This window comes from Melanerpes formicivorus, unplaced genomic scaffold, assembly GCF_026170545.1.
Source record: "Melanerpes formicivorus ecotype bairdi unplaced genomic scaffold, bMelFor1.0.p_v2 SCAF_4, whole genome shotgun sequence".
Taxonomy (NCBI): domain Eukaryota; kingdom Metazoa; phylum Chordata; class Aves; order Piciformes; family Picidae; genus Melanerpes; species Melanerpes formicivorus.
Window position 1 is genome coordinate 17715519 of NW_027142356.1, and position 25018 is coordinate 17740536.

At 38.2% G+C, this 25018-nt stretch overlaps 1 protein-coding gene across 1 annotated transcript in view; it reads right to left on the reverse strand.

The window, feature by feature from the left end:
- The window catches only part of PALLD (palladin, cytoskeletal associated protein), a 180798-nt gene that overhangs the window by 21963 nt on the left and 133817 nt on the right, over positions 1–25018 (reverse strand). Inside the window, 2 exon segments of the mRNA XM_068137130.1 lie at positions 1159–1294; positions 10178–10873. Coding sequence (XP_067993231.1) covers positions 1159–1294; positions 10178–10873 — 832 coding nt within the window.

Consider the following 25018-nt stretch of genomic DNA (forward strand, 5'->3'; position numbering starts at 1 on the left):
CACACTTTGAGAGTGATTCTGCTTAACTACTAGAGAAAACTGCCTAACCCTATGCAGTCAGCAGAGAAAGGCAAGTACAGAAGAACTAGCTCATTCTGAACATTTTTCCTACCTCATTCCATTGACCAAATTAAGAATCCAGCAGCTGTGGAGTAGATAGTCTTACTCAATCGGCTGTCTTGAACTACAACACTATAGTCCACATCTCAGACACAAAGCAAACATAGCAAACTACTGATCATGGTCCTAAGAAAGCTGAAGCATGCCAACTTTCAGTGACACAAAGGCATTCTGGGGCATTCAGATGCTTTTGAAGACATTGCATTGGCAAAACAGGGCGTGACAGTTTACCTTTGAAAAATTACACTTAAAAGAGATTTCTGCTTCAAAGACAGTCAAATCAGTGACTTAGTAATTGTCATCAATTCTCAGATTTGCTTCTCATCAACTTGGAACAAGAAGAATTTGGTATTTACTTTTTATGCAGATCTTAAAATGCACAAAAGTAATGGAGAACTTTGCCACTGTACATTTCAACTGTTCTACATACTTACTCATTTTACCTCATTTCTTGACTCGAGTACATTGTTAATTCTTGCTAAGTCTGTTAGCTTGTACTATAGGGTTTTTATTTTATCAGTTAAAAAAGTTCCACAGCTGTAGGATCTAACATAGACTGATTCCTAATGAGTTTGTTTCCCATGATGAACTGCCTCATTTTTGTCGGACATGTACTTACCACCTATTCTTGATTTTCACTGTCTGACAGCTGGGCAAAAGGAAGAATGAATCTGGACTGATCAAGCATTATGCCTATGCTTACTGGCCAGCCACCCTGTGATGAACAGTCAAAAGCAGATTGGCTCTGAGGCTAAAAAAGCACTCAAAGTACAGGATGTGTAGGCTTCTTATGACAACTTTTCATCTTCAAGACTTCCATCACTTTGTTAAATCCAAGTAAATTTGCCCCGAAGGAGGAGTGATAGGCCAAAATGTTCACTATCATCCCTTATGGAAATGTAGCTTTAGACATACATTTAAAAACATCAAATACATAAAATGTGGAAACAGTCTATGCAATTTTTTCTATATGCTGTATGTGTGAGAAACTACCTCTGATGCCCACTCCCATTCCCCAGAGTATTTATGTTTTTGTACCGGTTGCCCGTTGTTCAAAAGATCTTCCTTGAAGCGAAGTTTTCTTTCCAGATCCTGAATTACAGCATCTTTTGACCCTTGGATCTCTTCATCTGATGCTATTCTAGCAGTTCTGCCTGTTTTCTTGGGAAATCCCCTGCAAAACAGTACAGGAATAGCCATGAACTTTCCCGAAATCATTGGTATTTATAAATTTAGCTGGAATCACTGTTATTAGTGAAGAAAATGTCTTTGAAATTAGAGGTCAAATATCTTTCTTACTATGCTATCTCTTCTAACTCACATAATTGTTTAAATGGTTAGTTTAAGAACAAAGCTGAAACTATGCTTTATTCATGTTTGTTAAAATAGGGCTCAGGATGGTGTAGTGGTGGCTGTAGACACTGTACACTCAAAGAGGAAACACAAAGAGCAATCACAATAAAGCAAAGAGAAAACATGAAAGAGAAAGCATGACTAGATAAGTGAGGATGGAAGATAAACTAGGTTCCCGTGAAGCATAAGAGAAAAAAAGATCAGAAAGATGCAAGACATGGCAGTTAATTATTAATTTCCTTTATTATTTATTAACTAATCCCTTGTTACGGCTCTGCAATACACAATGCATAACTTCATGTTCATTCTTCACATCTCTGTGAACGCATACCTGAAGGCAACATGTAAATGTTGTTTCTGAAAAAGGAGCCATTCACAGAATCTAGGTTACACTAGCAAAAAGAGAAATCATCCCTGTAAAGCAGTTTTCAGCAGCAGGGTGGTTTCACAGCCGAATAACAAACATGTAGCAGTTTGCATTCACACTAAGCTATTCTTCATACCAAGCTACGAGTTATGATTGCCCTTCGGGATGTCTCATTCCCATTTTCTGGAATAGCACAGGAATTTTTTTCCCCTTTCTGGCTAATACTTAACACTTTTCAGTAATGTTATAAAAGCTCTTTTGCCAAAAGTGCCCAGCAATGGGGATTTCCACTGGTCATCAGTTGATCTCACACAGCTGTGAAGAAAGCAACAGTGCTGCATTTTGAACATGCAGTTCTCCATGAAGTCAGTCACACTAATACTGGTTTAATATTTGTGTGTTGGTGTTTTTTTTTAACTTCATTGACTAACTAGGGCTCAAACCATTACATGGGAATGAATTATGCAAAATATGGCATCAAATCAGATAAATTGACAAACTCACAGATGACAAAGACAAAATAAATATATCAGACTGGCATGTAAGGGGCAAACTTCTTTCCAATACGTAACTTAATAATTTAGCTACCAGAGTGTCAAACAAGAATGGTATGGACATAACAAATTTTGTTGGATATTGTGTAGTATTCTGTTTCTATAACATGGTTAGAGAAACTTCATTCTTCAGCAAGTGTTTTCAGTGGTAATTTCTCAGTATTAGTTAAAATGAAACAGTTACATTTGCTGACAACAATGAAAAAGAAATTAAGTGAATAGATGGAGAAACAATAATTGGAAACGTTTCTGTCTAAATTCCTAAAACAATTTCATATTCTGTTACCAGAAGTAAATTTAAAATGGGAAAATTGTCAAGTTCTTGTAAAAAGAGCTGCATTTTCACATTAAATGACAGCAGAATTAAAGTAGACATTTGCTTAATGTAGCAAAGAACCTGAGAACAATATGCATCACCCAAGAAATATTCAGCGGTTATAGCTGGAGGTCCTCTCAGTCACAAGTAATAAAATTTCCTCCACTCTCTTTTGAGGAAGAAGTTAGGAAAACTATCCCACCTACACAGAGACAAGAGAATGCCAAATGGAGGAGGTAAGTTCTCTTCAAAAGAGATGCTTCAGTAACTCAAGAAATCTGGGAACAGTAATGAAAAGAGGGAGGTGGGCTAGGTGCTCTGGAGTGGAACTCAAGTAACACATGAAAGCATTTTATGAAGCACCATCAGTTATTTCTGAAAACAAAAACCCCAAAGCAAAGAGATTCATTTATAAAAGGCAAAGGACTACCAAAAGAACTACAGGTTAGTAAGATCAATGTACACACCAAATGTAAGAAAACAACATTACAGTCTACTTCAAGACAACGAAAGATAATGAGGAAATGAAAATTCAATTGTATCGAACTTCATATCTCCTTCTGTCGGGTTATGCAGATAGACAAAAAGAAGTAGCATTGATACACTTCAGCTTATGGCTTCTGAGTAAGCCTTCAGAAGCTGCAGTAAATTCCCTATTAAATCAGGGAAACAGATTCAGTCTGAGACTTCTGTTATAGGGTTGCACAACTGTCTGAAAAAGCTATTCAGAGAGTAGCAATTATTTTTACTTTGTTTTTCTGTCAGCCTGGGAGAATACAGAACAATGAATACTCTTTAAAGGTCTGTGTATATCAAGGTCAATACTAAATATTGCAAGCTTAGCAAGTGGAATAGTGAAATATAAAAGCACATTTCTCAAAATGGAATGTGCAGGTAACAACTGTCATTTACAATGATCATCATAATTAGTCTAGAGCCAGTCTAATGATGATGAAACTCAGGAAGAGTGTTCAAAGTATGACAGCAATACAAATGGAAAATTAGATATAACACATTAATCATCTCTCCAGAACTTGTGAGATTGAAACTTGGACAATAACACTATCATTTCAAAAGGAAAAGAAATATAGTTCTGGGGCACATTAGCATAAAACGTCATTGTTTTCCTTTATGTTGGACACAACTCCAGTTTTATCATGACACCTCACAAAAAATACAGCACGGTAGGAAGTTTTAGAACACAAAAACTGCCAGGGGGTTTTTAAAAGCGTAGCTTTTGTGACAAGCTATGTCACACACACAAAAATATCTTGTTTATTTAGTCAGGAAATGAGAATGAAAATAGAGAGGTGAACCAAACAGAAGTCATGAAAAATAGCTGGCATTCAATGATTCTTCATGAAGTATCATACATAGCCAAGAACGTGAAAAACAACAGCCCTAGCTTAGACAGAAACCATGTAAAACTCTCCTTTCTTCACCCTCCAACAGTAACACTGGAACAAGTCATGTAGGGAAGCTAAAGAATTTTATTTAAGAAAAAGATACACAAATATTTCAGCAATGTCCTGGGGATCCCTGGTAGCTTTTAACAGGAGAAGCAGATGCCCTAACAACTTCACAGATGTGTCATTATGTACCAGAACGTCCAGCACTTTGCACAGTTGGTGCGGAACTGTCATCCAAGACCTGGTCAAAGCAACTTGCCCAAAAAATACATTCTTTTCACTTGCATTTACAAGCAAGTATTTACGTGAGGACGTGGTCAGTTAAGCAATATAAGTAGACAAATGTTTCAGTCAAAATTTCCTCAAATGTCTTTTGAGAACCTCTCTTTCAGAACTGTTTTAAATTGGGGAAAAAAAAGACAGAGGTGCACTAAGAAATGTAATTCTTCTTGCAGATGCTCTATTTCCACCCTCTCTTTAGGTATTCTTTCTCTACATTTACACACTTTAAAATGTGTATGTAAGTGTACATATACATACAGAACCCCATACCCAGTTAGCTCTTGAGACATACATTCTTGTGATGAACTTCCAAACGGCGATAGGCCTTTGGCAAATCTATTGTCCGAAGCACAGATCCATTAAGCTTTACAGATCAAGGCAGCCTGGCAGCAAACTTTCTTCAACTGCTTTTGCAAACATTTTTTACCATCCTTACATGCCCTTATCTGGATGCATTAAGTTCCTAAGATTTGTGTTTTCCTTAGTGACTCACTGGTTTTCTTTGCATCTTTTCTCAGGGATAATATCAAACACAACGTTCTGCTAACTTGTTTATGTATTTTTATGTTCATTCTGTGCCTGTTGAAATTTTCAGAGTATGTTTTGAGTATTAAGGTAGAAGGACATAGCTGAGGAAGGCGTATTTCAAAGTATTCACACCATTAGTCTCAAGCACACCACCATCACCATGAATATTCAAAGAAACTATCAGCCTTTCAGAATCAGGCTCCAATTCACAGATTTTAAGGATCTGACCATCACATAAGTCACTGAGGGCCTGAATACAAATATAGGTAGAAGCACAGAAGTCTGAATTGTTTTGGTCAGAAAGGGTGCTATGAAATTGCCAAAACTCAGTCATCTTAATACACACAGATTTTGCAGAGCAACGATTTTTGCAGCCTTAGTTTTGAATATTTTGGAATATGTTTGTTTAGAAAGAAGGCCAAACCAGCAGTATTTTTCATGCTTTAATTACACAGTACACACTGGATATGATTCCCTCTTTTCCTATGCACCTTTCACAGTGTAAACAAGAGTAACAAGCTGGCTGTTATTATCCTTCCAAGAACAAATTCCTGTTTGCAGCCAGTATGGCTCAGTTTCACAGAAATCCAAATCCATTCTCTGGTGCTGAGGTAATGAACAGTAACTTGATTTTTCCTTTAAAACTAAAGCCTTCCAAAAAATACAGCTAATTCCTGCCCACTTAACACATTTTTCACTTACTGTAAGAACAAAGTTACTACAAGCACTGTAATAGGACACAAATTTTGAAGCTGGAGCTGCATACCAAAATTGTTTTAGTCTGATCTTGCATAGATGCTGTAAAGACCAGAGTCAGATCTGTTCAGTAATATGACATCATATGCATTTGAATTAAGGGAATGCTTGAGGCACAGACCTGACTAAGGATGACTTATGCTAAATAAAACAAAGGTAAAAGTTCAATTATTTCTACCACCCAAGAATAAGTTATGAAACTGTAGTTGGAAAAAGATTAAAAATAATCACGCCTCAGAATTGGATGGGATCAAGGCTGGAATGAAGGATACATATTTCTAAGCAAGTTTGATCCTTCTTAATGATTAGATAACACAGACACTACTCACCTACAAACTGCATACCTACCACCAAAACCTTGCTTTTCTTAGGCTTATCTTTACAAATTCATTTTTACTCATGAAAAGAAGAATCTATTGTTTTTCATTCTCCTGTTCAGTTCCTTCCCACCTCAGCAAGTTACACCTCTACCTTATGCTGCACTGCTAACCACAGATAGAAAAGTGCTGTTTGTTTTCAAAGACATCAAGAGATGTCCACACATTTGGATATCAAATTTTAAAATGTTATCTATTTTGTAACTATTAATCTTAGCTGCATTTCTGACTGTTAGCAGTGTTATGCTGGAGCTGATGGTCCAGAAGAAATCACTAAAGTACTGACTGCTCCTGAATGTAGAAAAGGCTCCAGTCCCCATAGTCCTGAAATCCCCAGAACAACGGGTAACTCCCAGAAGCATATGAAGAAAAAACCTACACTGGTCTGAGAAAAGGTAATATATCCTATATTCTAGTTGATGAAATGCTACTCATTAAGGTCTTCACAACTATCAAGCACTATACCTGGCTTTTACATTCACAGATGTTTTGTGGCATCCAGATCTGCTTAAAATCAGGAAGTTACAAAATTAAATCCCCTGAAGAAAAAAAATTTACAGACCAAAGCTGCAGAACAGTGGTTCAAACAGTTTCTCTCTCTTTTCAACAGGGATACATGTACTAATTCTCACTATTGAGTTCGCTTGTCATCTTACAACATTCTTAAGCATCTGGAAATACCATTTAGAAAAAGAACTGCTTAAGATCATCTTGGAAACTAAGACTTTCAAATGCAATGATTGTCAGGATACAGGAGGTCTGTTACTTTGGCTACTGTCTGTGTTTCCACGTTAAAAGCCCAATCTCTACTTTTGAGCAACTTTAACTGATTAGATCTGGGATACAGCCTGGATTTCAAAGCTCAAGTGGAACAACCATGCATTCATCGTATTTCAAAAAAGCCTTATATGGCATGTATTGTATGATAATCCTGCACACATACTGCATGGTACAAAACCAAAGCCCCCAGTATAAGCAGTTTCTTAGGACAATCAAGAAGAAGTGATCTGATGTCACAGATAAGGTGTTGGTTTAACAGCCACTAAGTGGTACCCAAGCTATAGGAAAAGAAAGTACAACAAAACAAATCAAGAAAAGCTGAACAAAAGTTACCTAATGAACAGGAGCAAAAATTGGGGGTTGGGAATGAATGCAAACCCTAATATTTGCTGGAATTTTTCCTGGTACAGAAATACTCATGTTCAGATATATTTTCCCCAAATCCTCCAACTGCAATGTTTACTATTTTACCTTTACTCTGCTCCTACCACAAAAGCAATCTGAATAAGAATGGTTGAATAATGAGGAGCAGATCTGTAATTGTGCTAACAGTAATGAAATAAAATAAAATTCAAATGTATGAAAAATCAAACTATTATTCTACAAATTCCACAGCATATCAAGATGCCTAACTACACCTATTAAAATATTCTGCAGAATTTCTTACTCTACCAAAATATGGGGTTTTGAAATAAGAGGAGACTCCTACAAGGCTAAATGCTTGTTTTCTCTCAGGTATTTGGCTGTCAGTACCCCTACATGGGAGAGAAGAGAGTAAACAACCACCATGAAAAGACCATCAAATCTAAATCAGAACAGCGAATTATCAACCCTGAAATGCACACACACACGAAAATGCAGGGGCAGGGTAAGGGAAAGGGACCATAAAAACACTGAGAGAAGATGAGGAAAACCATTTTAAGAACATTTTACCCAGTAAAGGCACTTGATACAAAAATGCTGAAGTATCTAAATACAGTAGCAGGTACACGTCAAATTCCACTGATGTTAAAATCATGAAGTTATTGTCTAAAGATGAAATACTACCACTTCAAACAGTGTATGTGGAATCTCTAGTAAAAAGTGTACCTTCTATCCATGAAGGGCATTTTGAACTCTGTCTAGTTCACTATTCTATTCTCAATATCACTGCTACACGTCTGATCAAGAAGCAGAGACAAAACTAACTGGCTGAATAACTTTGAATTCTCCAATTCGTTACCTGTAGAGCACACTGTCAGGGAAAAATACTATCCTTTACTATCAATGGATCCTGGAATACATGGTGAGACTATGGGCTGAGGTTACGGGGTATTGTGAGCAGCTCAAAAACTACAATATCTCAGAAAGTCAAATATGTTCCAGAAAAGAGGATTTTTGAGGATGAAGCAAACAAGTGAAAAGAAGGAGAAAATAAAGGTGTTGGGAAGAAAAGCACAAAGCAGAACAGACAAAAAGCAGTGGGAGGAAGGCAAAGGGAGGAATTGCTCAGGAGTAGTATGATAATGATGGAAAACAGAACAATTTACTCAGCAAGGCATATCAGATATTTATAACCTACACAGTAAAATAAAAAAGAAGAGGCCAGGGAAAAATTGGCATCAAATATCCATAACATTAGATTAATAATATATTTTTTTCTTTTTGCATCACACAGTGCATCTTTTACCATGTTTTAATGTTATGACTCAGATGACAAATTCTGTGTGTGTATACACACACACACGTATATACATAAACTATACACACACACATTCGGTATAGTTAACATGATCCAGCTCCCATCTGGACTACATTTCCTGAGGGAATGCAGGTCAAACAGTCAACCCTTATCCTCAGCTCAAAGCCTGAGACTGCTGCCTTGTCCTGGGGAGGGATAGACACATCACCATGTGCATACTCAGACTAGCTGCTGGACTTGGGTAAGTGAGGAGCATGAGAAAGGGGGAAGCATCCTTGCAGAATTTTGTCTCTATCCAAAGATTGAAGGGACTGAGAAAAAACACAGCTAATGCCTCAAGCAAGCATGAACATAGTAGAGAAAGAGTGACATAGGAGACACTTGAGCTGCTGCTGCATACAGAAAGGAAGTTGAAAGAGAACCCAGTTGCTATCCAGAACTATAAAGCTGTACTAGAGCCTTTTCTGGAAAGCCAGGGGTAATTGCAGCCTTTTGAAGGCTCTGCTTACCTGTCCAGCTGTCACTAAATTATTGACACAACTTTCAACCATTGGGATCAATAGAGAAACTCAGCCAGTGCAAAGAACACAGCTAGACAGAAAACCACCACTATTATGAGTGGAAGGGAAAACTGTACTATTTATTAGTCTTTCTCCTAAATCTCTTTTATAGCCAGACTCTATAACGAGTTATATGACAGAAATCAAGATAATGCAATGCTTCTTAAAGAATATACATGATTTATTGCTTTGATATTTGTCTGCTTTCTTACTTCTCTTCCTTTTTATATCTTTGGACTGAAATAACAGAAGTTCCCACTGCAACGGTATGTAGCTGAGCAAGTCACCTAGATACTGTAGATATGTTTAGACAAACTTCTAGACAAAGTTATAAATAAGCCTTGGATACAGCTATTCTCATTTTTGTTCTTCAGCATGTCTCTTTGTTCTCCAAGAATGGAATGAGAGTCAAGTGCCAGTGGAAAGACAAACTGATCTATGCTGGGAGCTGACATGCTCCAAAATACTATTCTGGCCTTTACAGAAGACAAAAGCAGAAAACAAGCATGCAGAGTTGTTAGGGAAAGGCATTCTGTTTGGTTTTACGCACTGTTTTTCTAAATCTCCTCCTAAACCCTTTTCAAAACTTTCTCAGAACAAAAACTCCAGCCAAAAGCCACTATATTGTTATGACTGCTTTGTTGTCAGATGTATATTTTAACACTTTACACTTTAAGTATCACAAAGCTATAGGGACTTCTGAACAGTTGTCTCTTTACTTGCTATTCCTCTACCTGAAGATATAATGGAACACCTGACTTTAAGAGAACTAGGCCCTGAGAAGGGTTTTCTTGGAACTCTTTTCACTGTCCTGGGCATGCAGAGGCTTTTGTTGCTGCTTTCATGTTTTCATAAACTCCATTTAAAGCTCTACCTTCTCCTATTTTGTGTTCTTAGTGTGTGACATTTTAAGAACCTCTGTAAGGATTAGAAACCTGTATCCCACCTCTAGCCAGAGGCATTTTCAATTCATGCAATTCTCCCTCTCAGGTAGCAGGTAACAACATCAGAGTTGACTAGAAAAGTATAAAATGAAGCAAATACAGTAATGTTCAGTATAGTCAAACTCAAAGAGCTCATTAGCTGATACTTACGGAGGTGTCACTCCTTTTGGGAGGCCTAATGCGTTGACAGAGATGGGTGGTGCCTGGGATGGCAGCATGGAGCTGAGAAAAGCTGCTGGAGACTGGCCAGAATTAGAAAATCTGGGAGTCGGAGACAGGCTGTGGGAAGGTGAAGAAAGTGAAGGAAGAGGAGGGGGTGGAGGAGGTGGAAGTGGAAAAGAATCACACACTGGATATGTTGTGGTTGGACTAAAGACAGGTGGAGGAGGAGGTGGAGGGGATGGAGAAGAAGGAGACCAGGTGTACTCCCCTTCTGGAGCAAACTGCTGAGAGAAAGGGGGAACAGGCACTCTCCCAAACTGTTTTTGAGAAGCAGTTGGAGACATAGGGGAAGGAAGGCTGGATGTAGATGATCCTGAAGATGGAGTCACATAACCTGAAGCAGGGCTAATGTTCTGAGCAGCAATGAATTGCTTAGGCCGAGCATAGTTGAAGGAGCCAGAAGACTGCATGGTTGGGGAAGTATGAGAGTTAAGAATACTCATTGGTACAGGAGAGGTGACAGACTGGCTAGACTCCAGCTCCTGGAAGGAGGGGGGAGGAGGGAAGGAAGGAGAAGATGGAGAGTGATGATGCTGATCAGGTTGCTTTTGGTGACGATACCACTGGCCACTTTCTTGCTCCAGACGAATTTGGTTTTGCAGCTGCTGTATTTTTATAGGGTCCCTGTGGGAAGGAAGACAATACAAAAAGATGATCAGACATGCAGTGCTGTTTGGGGAGGTAAATGTTCTACTGATCTTTGTACTAGGAAAATCCAAAGGAAGGGAAAATTCAAAGCATTTGCATATGCTGAATTCTCCTATTTGTTCTGAGCTAAAACATTGCTACAAAAGTCTCGGTTTTGAGCTCTAGAGGATGAGGTCTGTATGTGTATAAGAGAAGCTGACAGAACCTCCACCTGTTCAGAAAAGTAAATTATAAGACACTTAAGATATTTTAAAGGAGTAATCCAGATAATATAAGTAATAGTAAAATTGCTTCATTTCTTGCCTATTTCATTCAACAGATATTTCAATAATAAGTCTCAGATATTTACACAGCAATAACTTCAGCCTTGATTTCTGTTGTAGCTTTTGTGGGCAGACCTAATTGCTACCATACTTTTAACGAGGTAGACAACAGAACAACTTCTGCATCAGAATCATTCATATACCTGTAAATGAGCACAGAAGACTTCCAAGAAACCTTTGTAAACCTAAGGAAATGGTGAACTGAGTTTCCATGTTCTTAGTCTGACTTTTATTTTTCTTGACTTTATTCTTACACGTAGGTCCCAGGACATATATCAGTGGACAATGAGAACGACACTGAGATCAAAATTAACTGTGTGGTCTATCATCTTAGAATGTATCAGATTGACTTGCTTAAAAATGGTTATGTTCCAATCACAATCGTAACTTTGTGGACATCTGGAGTATTGAGAGAAAGTTTCAGCACTTGCACATACACCTTTTCTGTATATTTAATACATAAATACTTTATTGTATACATGCATGTCATTGTTTATACATGCAAATTTAGGTCATTTGAGCACAAAATTTTAGAAGCTGTCTGCTTAATGTAGGGCACATGAATGTATGATTCTGGCACAATAATGTGTTTGTTGATAGCAACAAAATTAGAAATGTTAATATCATCACATTTTCCACTCTAATTTTAATGTTCCATCCATCCACATTTCCCAGAAAATGTTTTTTTGACAATAATGCCACTTATGATCTCAGGCCAAAGGTCACTGTGTAGATAAGAAAAAGAGGAACAAGCTTGTTTAGGACAGAAAACTGAAAAAAATAATAATAATAAAAAAAATCAGTGTGCTTTTTTTCTTTTGGGTCATAAAGATGGTTTGACTCCAGCAACATCAGTCATCTCACCAACAATACATAGTTTAGTGCTTAAAAGGAGATTGCAATTTCCTTTTAAATGACATCAGTAACAAGAACAGTGTAATGTTGCCATTCTTCAACATAAATCTCTTTTCCCTAAATGGGCTAAAGCAACACAATTTTAGCTTCCATCATCATTTGGCTTCCTTGTCTCATGACAGAAATATTTCAGGTCACGTCTGATTGGAAAGACAAAGTCCTGTAAGATGACTACTTTTAGCTTATTTCTGTATCTTCAGCTGACTATTTGTAGACCTACTGTCTCTAAAATTATGTACAAATAATACTTATTTTCCATTATAATCACCTCCAATATTTTTTGTTAATTTATTAAAAAAAAAAGAGGAGAGAGAAATAGAGTGTTGTAAATAGCGTGTTCAATACAGAAGAAACTTAGCTGTCTCCAGCACTCCTATGTTTACCCAACATGTGCTGAAAGCGAGTCAGTGTCTTGTCTTGGGACTTATTTATTTCCATTGTCAGGTCACATGGAGATGTGCCTGGCCAGCAGCATAACACAAATGACCATCTATGGCACTGTCAACGGTAAGGATAGTACTACAGTGCCTGCCGCTGAGCTGCTGCTGCACCAGTCCAGGCAGAAGTAAAGGCCAGATTCAGCGTATGTCTATGAAAGTTTGGCAGAAAAATATGTGGTTGCTCTGCTTTCACACCAAGCTTGACTTGAGGCCATAGGAATATACACGCCTGTAAGTCAAAGTTTATTAGCTCAAGACAGCACTAATTCCATTTGCAAAGCCTTTGATCAGTTTAGGGTTGAGATAAAGCAAGTGCATGTCTGCTTGAAAAACAACATGCAGACATAATTATCACATCAGTCCATGTATGAAAAACCTTAAAGACCTTAGAGCAAATTTTTGTTCCAGTGGCAGAAATGCACAATCCTTGTCTGCAAATGAATGTTCTTCACTTGAGAGCTACTCTTTTAGCAGTAGATATTGTACTATACTTATTAATTTCTTGAGCAGATGTTTCCTAGTGATGTGACATCAAGAAGGAAAAAAAAGAAAAGAAAAGAACAATCAATTCACAAGCACTCCTTTGCAATGACACTGACAGCAGTGGAAGCTCTACACAGGTAGGTCCCTGAAAGACAACACTGGTGTGCCACTCAGAGAGCCTAGCAGTCAAAATTATGCAAGGGAATTTGCTTGTTATGTTGACCTCATCAGTAGAGGAACAAAGAAGGTAATTAAAAAGAGCTCCATTTTTGGATGAGATTACCGGAAAAAATAGTTTAATTGTAATTATACCCTATTTTCAATTAGCTGAAATATGTTTTGTAATCCCAGTGTTTTAAAGGGCACACATGCTTTCAGGGAATGCACTGAACTTGTTTAACCAATAGAGGAGAAAACATCTTTTCTCACGCAGAGTTTTCAGTTTCACCCAATAATTCATATAACGATGAACCTTTAAAAGTAAGTTTTTACTAAAAGTCAAGCAGTAAATGGCAAAAGTAAGCAATAAAACACACACGTCATACCTAGGGTAAAGCAAATATTGAGAAGTTTTAGCAACTCTCTGGAAAACAGGCCTAGTAGTACACAAATATTTCCAAAAAGTCTGCTTGAATGTTTGCTGGTTTTGTTGGCTTCCTCCTGCCCCCCTGCCCTGAATCACAGTATAGTAAGGGCTGGAAGAATCATCCAGAGATTATCTAGTCTAAACCCCCCTGCTAAAGCAGGGGCACCTAGAGCAGGTTGCATAGGATCTCACCACAGCAGGATTTTACTATCTCCAGAAAAGGAGACTGGGCAGGCTGTTCCAGCACTCCATCAACCTCAAAGTAAAGAATTTTTTCCTTGTGTTCAGATGGAACTTTCTGTGTTACAATTTGTGCCCACTGCCCCTTGTCCTGTTGCTGGGCACCACTGAAAAGAATCTGGTCCCATCCTCTTGACAACCACCCTTTAGATATTTATAAACATTTTTCAATATCACATATGCTTAACCAAGATATCTATATACATTTTCAAATGTTCTAAAAGGCATGTTAAAACTGTTAAAGAAATGCAAACAGTAAAGGAGCAACATTTTATCAAAAACACACACTAGTTGCAACAGAGGTGAGGTTTCTAGCCTTGCATTGCCTAAGTACAATTGCATGCACAGGTTTGGTTCTGGGCACTTGAAATATGCTCAGTAAGGTGGCAACTTTCAGCACTACATGACAGTGAGAGACATCTGAATACAAATATTCAAAGGCAAGACAAGGTTTCTTGGAGGGCAGCTACAGTATACTATCTTTCTAAAAAAAGAACACTCTGAGAAAATTGTGGACAGAGATGATCAGAATCTTCTCTAAAGATGCCACTACATATTTTAATAGCTACTCAAGAATTCATGGGTTTAGAGTTAGACTATAATAGCCTGTACATCTCAGTTTCATAATGATTTTTCTTCCTGATACCTTCTTTGCATCACATCATTTTGAAAATTAATAAAGCAGTCATCACCTTTGAGAACTAAACTGTTGAGAACCACCATCAGAAACTCTAACTCCAAGTGCGTGAACGCATTGCTATGGAGGAAAGGAGATGGGTAGATGGTTGCACATCTGTGAAAGTCTCAACAGGAACTGGCTACTGGATTACAGAGGACATTACAGCAGATGGCATTTTCAGGGATGTTTTAAATCCTTCATACTTAAAAGTTCTCTGTCAGGCTCATTCACAGGTTCCCAACACTAGAATATGCACCAGCTTTATTTTTAGCTGACATATCTGAGTTTGTGAAGAGTATATACAAAAACTTATCCAGAGGAACAATGCCTGTCTTCTGGGAAGCATCATCCTATTTGCATTTTAATCATCTCCTCAGTATAACCTGGTTTGTGTACCTTTCAAATGCAGAAGTTTGTATGGAAGTTGCTCTATCCAGGCTATCTGTGCTGGAGATGAATGTTCTCCAAAGGCAGGGAGATGGTGCTGGTGAAATAAGCACCACACATAAAGAACCAAGATAGAATATATGCTTTTATATTACATTTGAAAAAAAAATCCTGATCTTGGCCCTCCTTAACAAAACCAACAAAAAGGCAAATTAAAAGCAGACAAAGAAAAGCTTTTTCTGTTTGAAAGAAATGCTCCTGTCTCTCATGTATGGAACAATAATGGGCTCACTTCTGCCTCAAGTCATTCCTGAGGGAAAGCTAGTTGGCCCCCTCACAATCCCACCAGCCATCTGCCCTTTGAGAAATGGGCAGTGCAGTTCTACAGCAACATGCAAAACATACCTCTGAAAGGACAGGAATATTTTGAATGAAAATAATAAGATTTAACCACAACATGAAAAGCCTGAGCTAGTTTCCTACATTAATATTTGAAACCAATGACAAGTTTGTATTTTGGGAGTAATGATACTCAAGTCCAGGAAATCTACCTGCCAGTGAAGACCTAGCCTCTAACTCAATACTACTGTTTCAGAATCATGCCAGAGCTCTACCAGAAGTGAAACAACCATCGTCACACTGTGTTAAAAAGCAAGGGCTTTCAGCCAGAGTGTTCCAGCACTGTCCCTTTCTTAAAGGCACAGCCTCAAACGGTCACATCAGGTAACACTGATTTCCACGTCAGCAAGTATCTACAACAACAACGTAAGACGGCAGCAAATTAATTAACAGCTGTGCTGAAAATCAGTACTCAGAATACAAAAGTAATTCCAATTAACCTATCCACTGAAGGAATATTTACTCATTTGTAGAACTGTTAAAAATGCACAGGTATGACAAGGAAAGAAGGTGAAGGGAAAGCAGCTGCTCCTTTTTACAAAAACTGCAGACAGCCTTTGGACTGTGTTAATACAAACACATTTACTCAAGCATCAAGTTTCCTAATGTTAAACAATCCCTTATATCATGAGAAAGAAATGTAGACTATTTTAAATCCTGCAAAAGTTCACATTTATGGAAGACTGGAATTATCAATTAAAATAAAAATGGCAGGGGGATGAACATGGTGGGGGCAGTGCAGAAAGGACCAAAACCACACCACTTTGGGTTCTACCCTGCAAATATTCAGAGATATTTTGTTGTCTATACAATGAGATTTCAGGGAGAACAAGTTATCAACACAATTTAGTCCTTGTGGTGAATAACCAGAAAGCTATACAGAATTAACCAGGTGGGAAAAGACCTTCAAGATCATCAAGTCCAACCTATCACCCAACACCATCTGATCAACTCAACCATGGCACCAAGTGCCTCATCCAGGCTCCTCTTAAACACCTCCAGTGATGGGGACTCCACCACCTCCCTGGGCAGCACATTCCAATGGGCAATCATTCTCTCTATGAAGAATTTCTTCCTAACATCCAGCCTAAACCTCCCCTGGCACAGCTTGAGACTGTGTCCTCTTGTTCTGGTGGTGGCTGTCTGGGAGAAGAGACCAACCCCCACCTGGCTACAACCTCCCTTCAGGTAGTTGTAGATGGCAATATGGTCTCCCCTGAGCTAGACACCCCCAGCTCTCTCAGCCTCTCCTCACAGGGCTGTGCTTCAGACCCCTCCCCAGCTTTGTTGCCCTTCTCTGGACACATAGCGCTCAGGTTGAAGCACTCTTCCTCTCCCCATCTCCCAGACTCATACTCTCAATCCCATCCTCCTAGGCACATTGTCCTGATTCCTGACCTTTGATGTGCCTGGCCAGCAAGATGTGGAACAGCTTGAGATCACTACTTTGACTTAAGAAGGCCACAAAGGAAGCAGGGTTAAAGCAGAAGGCAACCTACTAGGTGCCACCTCCAACAGCTGCAACCTTTAAATGCTTTCATTACTTGTCCATCAAAGTTTAAAAAGTTGTAAATGCAGGTGAATAACAAATAACATTTTCCATATTTCAGGTTAACATACAGGAGTGTTTATAATTTATTTCATTGTAACCTAACACACTCTCATGAATATCAGTAACACAAGTACTCTATGATAAGGATGCTATGAAACTTAGCTTGACTTTCACCCTGAGAAACTTCACACACAAAGAAGAGAAGCATAAACCACCTGCATTGTTTGTGAACTCTCTGTCAGGAAATCCTGCCGTAATTTGGCTGTTAAAAGCCATTCTGTCTATCCTAAGAAGTGGCAGTTGTACCTGTGCCCACTTTTCATTATGATTTGATTATCTGTCAAAGACATCAAGGTAATTTTCGGATTAAGGAAACCAGCAGTAGCGATAGTGCCAATATTCAGTGAGCACAAGCAATTCTTTAGAGACAGGAACCATTTTTCATCTCTTTATACCACAGCAGGGACATTTTTCAAAAGGTGCACCACTGAGATAACACGTTTAGCTTGGGTACAGAAAGGGAGGAAATTGTGCTCTTGTGCATGTTCATTGTTCCCAAAAGTCATAAAGACACAATACAGCTAAACTTTGTATCACTGGTAGGGTTAAGTCATAGAGTAAGTCTGGTAGTCAAAAATCTGTCTGACTTCAATAGTGTTACGTAACTGCTGCACAGAATATCCAGTGATGGATGTAATAAGTTAGAAAATTATACAAGTTTTACTGATAAAGGAAAAATGTGTGTTGCTATTAAGAGGCAAATTGTATCAAGGCATTAATAGCAATACAGGTCCCAGTGTTGGAAACAGACAGTAGGATTGAGTGTACCCTCATGAAGTTTGCAGATGACATCAAGCTGTTTGGTTCAGTTAACATACCTGACGGACAGGATGCCCTCCAGATGCACTTAGACAAACTTGAGAAATGAGCCTGTGTGAACTTCATGAGGTTCAAGAAAGCCAGGTACAAGGTCCTGTATCTGGGTTGGGACAATCTCTGCTGTCAATACAGACTGGGGGGTGAAGGCATTGAGAGCATCCCTGTGGAGAAGGATGTGGGGGTGCTGAAGGATTAAAAACTATATAAGCCAGCAATGTGAGCTCGCAGCCCAGAAAACCAATCAGACTGGTCTGCATCAAAAGAAGTGTGGCCATCAGGTTGAGGGATGTGATTCTGCCTCTCTGCTCTGGTAACACCTCACCTGGAGAACTGTGTTCATCACTGGGGCCTCAAGCATAAAGGAACAGACTTGCTGGACACAGAGGAGGGCCACAAAGATGATCAGGGTGCTGGAGCACATCCCCTATGAAGGCAGGCTGAGAGCTGGGGTTGCTCATCCTGGAGAAGTGGAGGCTCTGACAAGACCTTATAGTAGCCTTCCAGTATTTAAAGGTGGTCTTCAGGAAAGATAAAGAAGGACTTTTTATCAGAAAATTTAGAGATGAGGTGTTTCTAACTGAAACAGAGTACATTTAGATTAAAGGAAGAAATTCTTTATGGTGAGGGACTGGAACACCATAGAAACTGGGGACACACCTTCCCCAGAAGTATTCAAGACCAGGCTGGATAGGACTTTCAGCAACCTGGTCTAGTGAAAGGTGACCATTCCCATGGAAGGGGGAGGGAACTTTAATGTTCCTTGCAACACAAATCATTCTATGATTCTATGAAATCATGACCTGGAATGCAGGAATGAACTGGCCTGCAAATAGACAAGTAGGTCTTCTGCCTCCAGTTGTGCTGTATCTTGTGGAAGGTTATATTCTGTTGTGATTGCAAAGAAAACATGTAGAGAAAAAAGTATGTATAAAAGTTTGAAAAACTGTACTAGTCTAAACCTAAAGGTAAACAGAAGAGAAGATGAACAGCCACTCCTCTTCTAGATGTAGTATGATACATTTTCTCACTGAACAGCACATGCCTACTTGTCTTGAAATTTAATTTTAAATGCAAATAACAAGATGCTCTATAAATCATCACATTTCATCTACCACTGGCTGCCAGAGTTATGAAATGTGCTTATTATATGCCTACCTCCCAACAGTTACAGTGGACTTAAAACTGAACTTCCATGCTTTCATTGTTAATACTGCAATATTTATCAAGCATCTGCTCTTTGGTTTACACACAATGACAATTGTTTCGTAGAAACATTTCTGCAAAGAGCTGGCAAATGCTCAGTCTGTTCATGCCCAGCAGAATCTGTGGGCTACACTTATCACAGAGCAGAGGGAAAACTCCAGCACGTGTCGACAAAACAGCCACAATAGAGTCTCTTAGTAAAATAAAAACACTTCAGAGTGCAGCAGATATAGTATATGTCAGCCACTGCATTTAAAAGACCAGTAAGAGCTCTTTGTAGCCTTGGCTGTAACAGGAGATAGAACTTTATCTGCTTGTGTAGGTAGACTCATGTATACTAATGCATTTCTGGTTTATCACACTTTTTCCTGACAGCAACTTGCATCAATTTCAGTGATACCTGCCTGATTAACACTTCTGTGACCTATTTTGTGTTAGGAACAATCAAGATGTGGATCTCCATTCATTTTGTTGGACTATTTTTGAAAATAAAAATTGAGTTTGTAAGGCATTATCACTTTTTATGTAGCTAGACATGTACTTTTGTTTTTAAAAGGCACCTCCCGAAGCATAAGAGAGACAAGAACATTCATGATACCCAAAATGCTGCTAAAACACCTTTAGATATGCACAGCTACTGCTTTTTACAACTGCATGATAAACACAATTATAACAAAGATATCTAGGGCAAATTGTAAGGAGTAAGCAAGCTTGCAGCCCTTCTCCATGACTGAATCCTACACCACACTGTAATTTCCCCATTGCTTTTTATAAATCAAAAAATTAGTATCTGTTAGCAGAATTACTGAGCAAAACCAATATCCACTTGTGGTACACAGATGTCACTGCAGTCAAAATACACTTTTAAATATGCAGAATATATTCTGCTCCCAAACAGACTGAACAGATATGGCCAGAACTAATCACATTCCCTATCCATCACCAAGAGAAACATCCTGAAACAGACACTCAAATTAACTTTTTGCTATGGCAACACATAATTTTAAATAGCATTTCCTTGGCAAACAGATGAAGTGATTTTATGGTGAGAATTTAACATTTTTTAAACTGCTGTTAATTCAACCTTTTTTTTTTTTTTTTTTTTTTTAACTGCACAGTGCATTATTCTGAAAAGCTTAAATGAAATACCATTATACACTACATATGAACAACAGAGCAAAGAATTGCTTTCGGACTTTTGAGTGAAAATACATCCCATAAGGATGAATCCCTTTAAGCACGGTTTATTTCTTAACGCATGAAGTAACTTAATATATGAAGAGACTTACACAGTAAGGACTTGTTCCCTGAATTAAGCTGTGCCTTAAGTGACATTCAATGACATAAAAAAAAGAAGGGATTGTACAGGTAAATCGACACTTGTTACGGCCAAATACTGTGCCAGTGATTCTGAATGGCTAGTCCCTTCTCTAAAACGGTTTTGAATCTTGCTTAGCTCCCAGTGCAAGAAGTCAGCCTTCTTAGCCAGAGAAAAACAAGAGAATGGACGAAGCTTCATCTTTCCCAAATAAAATAGTAGCCAGTGTGGTGACTAGCACAAACCAAAGAACCACATAAATTAGCATTTCTCCTCAAAGGACACATTTGAATTTGTGCTTCAGCCTGGATCAGCAAATCCCCAACTGTTCCCATTTGTTTGCTCTCCAGTTTGTGTCTTGGAGAAACCTCTCAAGAACTGATTCCCTGTCAGAGGAAACAAATGTTAATGAACTCCAGCAACTAATGAGCTTCAGTCCACAGGAGCAGACTAGAGCTAGTGCAATGTGTAAAACCCAAACCCTAAACTCAAGCGACTCTGAAATTTATAGGGTAGTTATCATGCCCTCACAGAATGTTTTTTTCACTCCAGATCTATCCTTGTTTTGGTAGTACTACTTGATAATGTAGAGTACAGAGCAGATGTTCAAACAAGCATGTTGTGTCTAGGTAAACCATACAATCTAGAAGTCTTTTAAAAATAAGTGTGTGTAAAAGTCTCATGTTCTGGGAAGTTAAACATATCTTACTAAACAAATATGCAAAAAATGAATCCCTGTTTATTTATAGGTTTCTTGAAATATTTTAAGCGTACAGCATATTGATGTATAATATAGTAAAAAATAGGCTATCAAGATATCATGCACATTATTCAACACTTACAAATCTGGAAACAATGTATGGTCCCATCCTAGACAGCAATTTTACTATTTTGTATGCTGTAGCACAGACTTCACTATTTGATTGCCTGCAGCTGACCATCAGAGTTCAATTAATCCCACTCCTTCATTCTGCCACTCAGTAAAAACCCTCCAGACAAAATCAACAGGTCTTGTTTGACTTCAGTTTGATCACAGGATAGTTTGTTAAATCTAGTTATAAAGAAAAGTGTATTCCTCAAGATTTAAACCCCTTTTGTCTGACAAATGTGAAGGAAAAGTCTCAATTTATGGACTCATTATTTTGATGACTCAAGCACCTTCTTAGCCTGAAGACGGACACTCTTTGATAAAGAATATTAGCTTAGAAACAGCACTTGTCTGATTTGAAGGTCCCAAGTTGTATTTTCCCATATTTATCTATTAAGATTAGGTTGTGTTAAAACTTTCCAGAATGAAAAGGATCAACACCAGTTTATGTTTTGTCCATACTGATTTTATATTTTTTTTTTAAACACTGAAGCATTAATAGTGTGCACAGTATATATAAACTGTTCCCTTATTATAACTGGAGTATAGAATAGAATTAACCAGGTTGGAAGAGATCATCAAGTCCAATCTACCATCCAACACTATGTAATCAACTAAACCATGGCACCAAGCACCCAATCTACTCTCTTCCTAAACACTTCCAGTGATGGTGACTCCACCACCTCCCTGGACAGCCCATTCCTATGGCCAATCACTCTTTCTATGAAGAACTTCTTCCTAACATCAAGCGTAAACCACCCCTGGCACAGCTTGAAACTGTGTCCTCTTGTTCTGGTGCTGGTTGCCTGGGAGAAGAGACCAACCCCCACCTGGCTACAACCTCCTGAGTACTTAGATTCCATTTAGAAGCTACTAGTAGATCAGTATCTTTTAAAACAAAACAAAAATTCTATGCTTTGTTTCCATTATTTCAAGTGGCAACAACATGTAAAAGTAGCAACACATTTCTTTCAGGTTAAAGTCAACACCACCTGTATGTAAAAACCTTCTCTTCAAGTATCATAGCAACTTGGACTCCAGGCCATCCTCTACCTCACAAGTAACTGAGATTGAAGAAAAGTCTTCTATGGCTGTGGTTTAAAAAACAACCTAATGTAATTTTGTACTTTTAGGTTACTTTAAAGACAGGGATTTTGACAATACTTAAATTGGTAGCTCTACAGTCAGCATGAGTGTGGGTCGTAAGGTTCTTCCAGTATGAACAAAGTGGTTCCAGGTGATCCTCTGTTCCTCTCAGTCATATTCAGATCACTGTATAATTCCATTCCATTTTATTTCTCACTGACCTTCTTTGGAACTACTGTCTTCTTTTCACTACCTTGTGAGCTCCAGAAGTGAATAATACCAAAATTCATGGCTTTACCTTCTACCTCAGTTCACATGCTAGCTTCCCTACAAAAGCATTCTTCACTCTTTGGAAAACACTGGCCTAAAATACCCTTCTCTACCAGTTTTCTACTGTGAACTAGTGTACTATTGGGCGTTAGAACCCACATGACCTTCGTATGTCTGGGACACTTCACTAAAGTTAGTTGGTAGTCACACAAAAAACATTCACGGTAAGTACATTGATCCCATTTCTCAGTTGAAGTATCCCTCTGTTCTTTTTCTGTTTCAGGGAGAAACCTCAAGCACAGTAAAGAATACAAGTGTTACACAATGACCAAAGTGGTTGGGTTATTTGAGGTCAGCTAATCCATTAGACAATGTGTATAAAATACAGTAATTTTTTTTTTTTTTCAGAATGAGGAATGCTTAAATGGAAGCTAGAGATACCAAAGAGCATTAAAAAATATTACAGTTTTCTTCATAGAGGACAAAATAAGGCAAAGACATTTAAGTTCTCCAACTAGCTGTGCCATGTATCAGGGAAAGTGAGCACCCAGATTTGCAGACTGAGCTGCTTAGCATTTTTGTTTGAAAGAAACTAAGTCTGTTCCCCTAGAATCATCCTCTTTTGCAAGCCAAGATTCTAATGAGCCCATACACTTCGACTTACCACACTAATTACATTCTCACGCCCTAAAGGCAATGTTGTCTGAAGCTGTTCATTTTTTGGTCATTTCATAAACCTTCAGAGACTGAGGTTTTCCACATGGATTTCAAGACTGTGATATTAAAGTTACTTAAATAATAACTAATCCACCAGACTTTAGCTTTAACATGGGGAAATAAACTTTGCTAAGCAAGAACTGATAGCACATAATTCTTGCTGTACCCTGTCCAGGCAATACTTCACAGATTAGTTATGTCTGATCCTCTACGCTAGGGAGAACTATTGTCCTCAAGAGCCTAATACTGGAAATCGTATCTCATGATCCAAGGGGTTTTTGTATTGTTTAAATGTGTCTTATGTTTAAAATCAGATATTTGAAATTGAGAGGAATCTGTAAGGCAACAGGCCCAACTTGATGAACATACTTCATAATTGTAGGAAATGTTTTTTGACCCTTAGTTGACTCAAAATTTTTTCTCATGATTTTTTAGCATCATAATTGACTTCCCTAATGAATCATTCAGAATGAATGAGAGAAGATCTGCACACTTGGAAATAACAACAGAATTTAAAACATATTTTAAATGGCTTTATATTTTCAAAACAAGTTCCAGTAAACCAGTACAGGATTTGTGATAGGCTGATAAGATAATCTGCCTTTTTATTCTGGCCTTGCAGCACTTCAGTTTGCTGTCATGTTGCCCTAATCCTTCTGGTTGAAAGGAGATGCATAGGGAAATGTTCTCATCATCTTGTCTTTGGCATCTCACTTACATGAATAGCCTCCTAGATAGTCAGTGAAACCTCCAGAGTGCAGTTCAAAGTGTGTAAATTAGATGCTAAATGTCAGAATGTATGAAGATACTCCTAAGAAAGCATCTTTAGAAGTCATCCCAATAAAGCACAAGCTTTAAGGTAAAGACAGGTGACTTGGGTTTGCGCAGAAAACACTTAAAACATTCAACACATCCTAAGTAATGCAGATAAAAATAACACTACCAAAAATTCATTCCCCTGCCCACAGCTTCATAGCTCATGAGTCAACTGCAGGTCTCATATCACATAGTTTTGCAATCACACTAGACTTAATATTTATTCATTTAAAAGTACCTTTTTTTCTTTCCATACGCATGATGTAGTTAAGTAGCATGATAGCTCCTATTTATCAGCCACTAACAAATGTACTCAGCTACTCTTGATGAGGAATATTCTTTTAGGCAGCTTTAATATCAGGGAGGATCCGCAGTCCCAACACTACCACACCCATCTAGGGTCACCATGTAGGAGTAGAATTAATGGAAAAGGTCAAATTGTTTAACAGCGTTATGAAGTAACATTGTTAGAATCAGGAAGAAATCTTGTGATTATTTATCAACACCATCAGCTGTAGAACAAAGAGTTGAACAAAAACCAAGCAAAAGTTTACTCATTAAAAAGGAGACTTGTTTAATCATTTAAAAAGTAGTCCTATAGGAAAGTCAGAAAGGGAAATCAACAAAAGATAGGCTAGACTGATCTTAAATATCACCAAAAGCCCACAGTATCACACTGCATTCTCTGTGAAGACGAATGCAAGTATTTCAGACTAGAAGATAAGACTGGAACACATATGACAATATTGATTTTAGTTACACAGGTTAAATGTGAGAGCATCTGCATTGCCAAAACTAAAAAGATTCAAATCGATGCAAATCACTTTCTGTGTACATTGTGTTAGAGACCTGCTCAGCCACTTGGATCCCCACAAGTCCATGGGACCAGATGGGATCGATCCTAGGGTGCTGAGAGAGCTGGCAGATGAGCTCACCAAGCTGCTCTCCATCATTTTTCAA